Source organism: Lotus japonicus, chromosome 4 (genome assembly GCF_012489685.1).
Source record: "Lotus japonicus ecotype B-129 chromosome 4, LjGifu_v1.2".
Taxonomy (NCBI): domain Eukaryota; kingdom Viridiplantae; phylum Streptophyta; class Magnoliopsida; order Fabales; family Fabaceae; genus Lotus; species Lotus japonicus.
In genome coordinates, this window is record NC_080044.1 from 5,696,333 (window position 1) to 5,704,598 (window position 8,266).

Below are 8,266 nucleotides of genomic sequence, written 5' to 3' on the forward strand. Positions count from 1 at the left end.
CCTGGTTGAACCGCCCCTGAAATAACCACCACAAATGTCAAGCAAACAGCCACTAATTGAAACAAAAGCCGCCGCAAATTGTTGAAAACTGCGGCGGCTTGCTTAACCGCCTGAAAAAACGCCTCAAGTTTACATTTTGCGGCGGTTTATGCGTAACCGCCGCAGAATGTCCGTCGCTAAATGCCAATTTTCTTGTAGTGGAGTGGTTGGAATGAACAATATTTAGCAGCTTTCAGGATAAATCACTCACATTTGTTGTTAAAAATAGTTAGTCTTACAGTTAATACAATTTATTTTGAGTGTTTTCAGATGTAGAATCCATACGGTATTCGAGCTACCATTTCAGATAACGAGAGGGAGAAGGATATGAAGTTTGAATATTTGTGAGTCTTTATCACGCCCAAGGAAATAATTGAGCTGGATTTTTTGCAGGTATTGGTAATTTTGAATTTATAGGTAAATCAAATGTAAAACAAGCAATGAAAATTTTGTTTTTGATAATCTTGGTCTCCCTTAATGAGTTTATAAACACGATTAGTAAGTACTCATGGGTAAGTTTAAATCTGATATCCTGCATTGCCTAAGGATGAAGTATTTAAATTTGCTGTTTTTATTGTAATTAGAATTTGTTTTATGAAACTGCAGACTCAGAGGCTTGAGACTCCATTAAAGTGATGCCAAACTGTTGAAGAATAAGCCAGGGCAGCAGTTGAGCCCAAGTGTTTGCTAACCAAAATCGTTGTGATGACTAAATTTTCTTTTGCGTATAGTGTATTGTAGTGCTTAAGATAGAAGATAACTCTTAGAATCCTCTTATGTGAGTGTAAGAAAGAGGAAGCTGCACCTATATATTTAAACAATTTTAGTCCTTTTACTTATTAATTGGTGTGTACAAATTTTCATATGTTTTTTTTGTCTATAAATAATTGTTCAGGAATTTTTACTTATATGGATCATAATACTTTCAGCTCTAGCATTTTTTGGTGATGCTAGAAGATTCATATATAATCTATTTTTATTTTATTTTGTTCAAATTACAGGGCAAAAAGCTCCTACGGGAAAGAACATTTTAGCATGAAAATGCTTTAATGTCAAACATAATAAGAAAATAACATTTCATATATGATTTAAGTACATTGTTCATAGTTTTTCTAATGATTTTAGGAGTAAATATACATAAAAATTATGTGAGATTTCACGAGGTCTGTGGTATTTCATTTGTTTTATGGAGTTGTTTTATTGAATGATTTGTTAGTTTCTTTATTCCATCAGGTAAGAATCTCAACAAATAGTGTTTTTAGCATGTCAAATTTGTATACACCAAGGTATTGATTCATGCCTCAAACACAAGAGAAAATTTCACTGTAAAAACACTAGAAAGATTTGTTCTGGGGATGCACACAATTTTCTACTGCTTATCCTTTTAAAGGGTCAGTTCCTACCACTTGAGCTATCATACGGGGATACGAATTTCAATCTATGCAACAAAATTTTCAATTTAAGACTTTTTTCCACTTTACTCATCATTTCTGACTCTTCTATTTAATTTGTTGTTTATTATATTTTTAATAATCAATGAATTGATTGATGTATTATATACAATAAGCATATTCCCCGTGCAATGCGCGGGTAAAAAACACTAGTGTGTGTATATATATATATATATAAGAACTCATAAAGAGATATAAATAGAATATAAAAAATTTAAATTTATGATATGTGATGATAAAAGAAGAGAAAGAGAAGAAAAAAAACAAAAAAAGAAATGAGATATAGAAGAAAAAAAATATGTGGAAAGATAGTCTTATAAAATATATTGATTATGTATATTTAGAAACTACTAACAAGCTTGTTAAGGATATAATAAGGACTTATTTTCACACAAAGGGTATGATCCCTTAACTAAAGGAAAAAGTTTTGTTTATACCTTAAATATAACACACTCATAAACTTTTAATCATCTATTTTTCAAATTAAAAGTTTTCATGGTTCAACCACCGGTTTATGAGGCCATCATCAGGTGAATTGCACGCCAATCCAAATATCAAACCGGACCGGTTCCGGTCTGAGTCACGGTCGAATTGGTTCAACTGAGCAGTCCGGTCTGATTTTATTAACACTGTTAAAAACGCCATTTTTGCAAGTGAATAGCTAGGCTTTTTTTTATAAGCAAGTGGATAACTAAGCTATAATATATACTAGTATTGATCCTGCGCCATGCACAGATGGAATAAAAGTACTTTATCGACATACATCAGATCTTTTCATATTTCATCTCTTGTTTTTCTTTTTAAATATGTATATCACATATTTAAGATTTATTTTAATCCTACTTACATTCTAATTTATTATACTTTGTCGGCATACTTTTTTTCCTAATCCTAGTTATGTTCAATACCTTGATATCCAATTATATTATGGTTTTTTTAATATAAAAATTAAACATAATCATTAATAAAAAATTTAGTCGGCATACATCTTTTCTTAAACTATTTTGATATACATGTGTTTTTTTTGATACATTGAAAAGATAAATTTCACCCTCCAAAGAGATCCCTAGACCTCCCATAATAGAAAAGTCACAATTGAAAAATAGTCACAACTGACTTTTGTTAATTAGTCTACTATCAATAATAACCATTAAATGTCATAAACTATTTTGATACAAAAAACATATACTATAAGGGTCCGTTTAGTGGACAATATAAGTAGACAAGATATGGTATATAGTAGTAATCATGTCTTGCTGTAATATGTTGTTTGTTACACCAACAAGATCGGATAACACTATCGTGTCCCTTCTCCTATCATGTCTATCATGTGTAAGATTTATCCTAATGGAGAAGTTATGATAGAAATTATCCTGACAATATAAGACATCAGTTTATGAATATTATGAATTTTTTATTTCAGAGGAAAATTTCATACATTTTTCATTGTTTCTACTTTCTATCAATATCTTGTCCACCTAAAACGCAAGGTATGATACAGTGGCGGAACTAGAAAAAATAATATGAGGGGGCCAAAATAAAGTATTAAATATAAATTAAAGTTTTTTATTTGAAATGGACTCATATATACACAAAAAAATAATGATTAAATTATATACTCATTAAAGATTTATTATAAGTTATATTAATAATGTTGAAGTTTGATTCATTTTTTTCAAATGTTTCTCTTGAAAAAATATAATTCTTTTAGTTATTAGTTTTTTAGAGACATTTATATATTAATGTTATGCTCTAAGACTATTAGTTTTTTTTAACAAAAAAAGACTATTAGCTTTCCTCTTGCAATAAAATTATAATAATTAATTGTATAAATTAAAAGTTATTAAGTAATAATAAGTGAAATAATAGAAAAAATAAGTTTGTCAAAATGGAATGACTTGAAGAGCAAAAAGCACAAGTACCAACCAGTGGGACAACACACTCAAATAGGACATGTACATTGTTGCATATATATAACAAGAAATGCGTGACCTTTGGGGGGGGCTGCAGCCCTCCCCTGTCTCAACGTGGCTCCGCCACTGGTATGATAAGAGTCTATCATATCATGTTCTTATCCAATCATTTGTCCTAGCTTGCTCTTATCCCATCTTTATCAAAATTGACTTTTATTAATTATTCTAATGTTAACAATAATCATAAAATGTCATAAATACGTTTAATTGTAGAAAAGTCACATTTGACTTTTGTTAATTATTCTAATGTCAATAATTATTTTGAAAAATATAGAACTATTTAATATTTAAATTATTGAAAAATCATAAAATATAAATATGACATAATCTACCTACTAATAATAGTATGAGAGAGAAAATTAATCAAAAAATATATAGCATGAAGGGGTGATAATTGTTGAAGTTGCCACTTTTTTGTTTCGAAAATATAGTATAGGATAGGATAGGATAGGAAAGGATTCTCTTGTATGTATGACTCTAGTCATTGCATGCATTATAGGGCATCAATCATCATCCATAATATAATTGCTGAGGGATATTTTCCAGGGATGATTTGCTATGATAAAGGCCAAATATTAATTAGGAGCAATTTAACTCCTTTTTCCTTTCACAATTTGCTGGAGCAATTTTCTGTCAACAATAAAACTATTAAAAGGAAGATCATTACAATCATTCAAAATTATTAAAGGCTATATTATTGAATGATAAAAGGGAAATAACGGATTGAAATGTTAATATGTATAACCCATTGATTGTCATTGATTCACATGGAAAACATTTCATGGAGCCAAATACAAGAGTTTAGGGTTGCCGACATTTCCATTGTTTTCAGCCTTGATAAATCCGCCTTTGGTATTTTGAATGTAAGTCATAACCGGCACTATGATGGACACTGCCATGCAACTTCTAACCTTTATGCTACTTGTTCTTCAAGCAACATCAAGTTCATCACCCCTTGACAAATTTTTCCAATGTCTTTCAAACCATTCCCCTCCTTCAAACCCTGCATCAAACGCCATATACACACCAAACAACTCCTCATTCTTATCCATCTTGCACATGCGTACATATAATCACAGGTTTTCTGCACCAACAACACCAAAACCTCTAGCCATTGTAACACCATTGCACGAGTCTCACGCGCAAGGCACTGTTATATGTGCCAAGAATCATGGCCTGCAGATTAGAATCCGAAGTGGTGGCCATGATTGTGAAGGCCTTTCATATGTATCAGACGTGCCGTTTGTTATACTTGACATGTTTCATTTTGAATCAGTTGATGTTGATCTTGCAAATGGAACAGCTTGGGTTCAAGTTGGAGCAACACTGGGTCAAGTTTACTATCACATTGCAGAGAAAAGCAAAACGCATGCTTTCCCGGCTGGGGTTTGTCCCACAGTAGGCGCTGGGGGTCACTTCTCTGGCGGTGGTTATGGAAATCTTATGAGAAAATACGGCCTTTCTGTGGATAATATCATTGATGCGAGGCTTATTGATGTCAATGGTAAAATCCTTGACAGAAAATCAATGGGAGAAGATCTATTTTGGGCTATCAGAGGAGGTGGTGGAGCCAGTTTTGGTGTCATCCTTTCATGGAAGATCAAATTGGTTCAGGTAACTCCTAAAGTGACGGTGTTTAAAGTGAGAAGAACCTTGGAAGATGGTGCAACTGATGTTGTTTACAAATGGCAGCTAATTGCTACAAAATTACCTGAAGATGTTTTCATTAGAGTGATGCCTGAAGTTGTCAATCTTGGTACTCAAAAGGGTAAAAAAACCATACAAGTAACTTTCATTGGTCTATTCTTGGGTCAAATTGATAAATTATGGCCTTTGTTAAATGAGACTTTCCCTGAACTGGGTTTGCTGCATAGTGACTGCACTGAAATGCCATGGATCAATTCCACTCTTTATTGGGATGGTTATCCAATTGGAACACGCATTGAAGCTTTGCTGGATGTGGCCACAGGGCCACTTTCACACTCGTACAAAACTATGTCAGATTACGTGAAGAAACCCATTCCAAAGACAGGTCTAGAATCCATTTGGGAGCTTATGATTAAGTTTGAGTGTGTGCGGATGGAGTGGAATCCTTATGGTGGGAAGATGTACGAGATTTCAGCATCAGAAACTCCATTCCCTCATAGAGCAGGGAACTTATTCTTGATTGAGTACTTGACGTCTTGGGGGGAAGATGGAGTTGAGGCAAGGAATCATTACTTGAACATTTCTAGGTCATTCTATGAATTTATGACCCCATATGTTTCAAGCTCGCCAAGGGAGGCATTCATCAATTATAGGGATATTGATATTGGCGCTAATCATCCAAGCAATGCAACAAGTGTGGATATTGCTCGAAGCTATGGGAGCAAGTATTTCCGTGGTAATTTTGAAAGATTAGTGCATGTGAAATACAGGGTTGATTCCGAGAACTTCTTCCGATATGAACAGAGTATACCACTTCTTTCCCATTAATAAAAATCAAATTTTTTGAATTTTTTATTTTCCTTTTCATAATTGTTTATACGAAAAAAATAATATAATGCATGGAGAAATTGTCTACATTGTTCGGTGACGTGCGTTCCGAAAATAAACTCTCATTCTCAATACAATATGAATAAGATAGATTGAAGATTAAGTTCTTAGAGGCCAATTTTATATACGATTGTCACCCTAAGTAATAAGGAAGAGATATTTTTTGAAAACTCAGATAGGATTTGAACCTTGGGAGGAAATTTTGTTCCATCAATATCATTTATATCATTTATGCCATTCACACCAGTAATAAGGAAGAGATATGACAAACTAAATAAAGAGAGTATACAGTAATAAAGAGAGAATATACACGCTAACAACCCCTTTGGAGCATCCGAAATTCCAGATTTGAAATGACCAACTTGACAAGAAGGTTCTTAAACTGACATTTTCCAAAAGCATTGGTAAAAAATGTAAGGTTATTGATAAGAAATAAGAACATAACTTGACTAACATTGTCCCAAAGAATCTCATCACAAATAAAGTGAAAGTTAACGGTAATGTGTTTAGAATCACATGATTAGGGCCGTGGGTTGTGTACAGACTTTTGGGACCTAAGGCAAAAATTATAGGGGTTTAAATATACTTAATATATCATATAAATTCTCATTTTTAATATTAATCTTTTAGCTTTTGAGCTGCAAAATTATTTATCAGAGTTTTATAATTAAGAAATTTTAACATTTCGCTTTCAATAGATAAAATAACTAACTTATTCAATCTATCTTGTAACATTGTTGACTTTAGATATGATTTAAACAAAATTTAATTTATTTTTTGATAAATGAAAATATATTAAATAATATTAATGATGATATTGTTATTTTTTTAAATGAATGATGAGGGGTTGTCTAAATGACCCATGATAAAGTTTGGGTTAAATAACTCACCATCCAATCATATTGGAGATAAGTGAGTTGGAATTTTTATATTTTATTTATTAATTTATTTCCAACTCATTTATCTCCAATGTGATTGGATGGTGGGTTATTTAACCCAAACTTTATCATGGGTCATTTAGACAACCCCGAATGATGATATTGTTGTAACTTCACTCTTTGGCTGGCTAATTTTTAGAGTGAGAGAGGATTCTAATTTTTTTTAAGCTATAGTTGAAACAAAGTAATGTTGTTTAGTTTGTTTTAATAATAGTTGACCATGTAAATTTTTCCACTATTTACTTATGTATTTTTATTGTAGTCGAAATCTCATACATTAAACGGTCGAAATCTATACATTATGATTTTTTCACTATTTTCTTTTGTTTTGGTGTTTCCCGCGAAAAAGCTGAAGTATATGTGTTTTTTTTTGTTAGAATAGGACTTGGAGCTGGGCATGACTATAACTACTTGGGGCCTATATATAGGTAGTAAAAAAATATATTTTTATAAGGGCCTTAGGCATGGGCCTGAATGGCCTTATGCTATCTACGGCCCTGCTCATGACCAACGAAGTGAGTTAAGCTAGCTCGTGAACCAAATCATTTTTTATTTATATTTTTATATTCTAGGCAATTAAAATAATTAAATGAAATTCTTAATATAATAACAACATGAGGTTTTTTTTCTGATATCAACATGCTTCACGAAATAATATTTTTTTACACATTTAAATACATTAAAATTTTAAAAAAATTTCACAATTTTATGATTTCCAATATTTTTTATGACTTTTTAGTCAATTTTTATTTTTTAAATAAAAGTGAGCAACACCTAATCCACTGATTGGTGGGTTGAGTCGAGTTATAATTTTAGAGACTGAAAAATGAGCTAGCTCGCCTCAACTCACTTTTCTTCCAACTCGGGTGAGTGAGCTCGAGTGAATTGACCTGACTCACTTTGACATACCTACTTTTGGGCCAATAACTATTGCATATTTCTAGGTATGGGATGTTACTTCTTTTTTTTATATAAGCCAATGAATTGCATTAAAAGGAAGCACAAGGGATGCTTCAACCCTTAATACAAAGAGGGGGAAGAGAAGAAAAAATAAAATACAAAACCATCTAACTTAAGCCAAGGGAAAACACCCATAGGATGTTGCTTCTATGCTGTATTGTTTTTTTTTTCTTGTCTTTGAAGGTGTCTCCACCTTCTTTGAGGGAAAGACTAACCCCATTCAAGAAACTGTGACAATTTCTCCTAAAAAGTGATTTTTTCAGTTTCAAACTTTGTCTTCATCCTTATTGATGATCTAGCTTGTCTATCACTAGACCAAAACCTTGTTTATTTTAATATCCTTGTTGCTTATCTTCGCCATGTAAAGGAA

General features: G+C 32.0%; 1 protein-coding gene across 1 annotated transcript; it reads left to right on the forward strand.

Moving 5' to 3' along the window:
- Nucleotides 1–4,348: 4,348 nt before the first annotated feature.
- On the forward strand, nt 4,349–5,938 carry LOC130712171 (berberine bridge enzyme-like 17). The gene has a single exon (XM_057562009.1). It carries the CDS (start codon nt 4,349–4,351, stop codon nt 5,936–5,938), a length of 1,590 nt encoding a protein of 529 aa, XP_057417992.1.
- The last annotated feature ends 2,328 nt before the right edge of the window (nt 5,939–8,266 follow it).

Coding starts and splice junctions, on each gene's coding strand:
- LOC130712171 (XM_057562009.1), top strand. CDS start 4,349: ATGGACACTGCCATGCAACTTCTAACCTTTATGCTACTTGTTCTTCAA.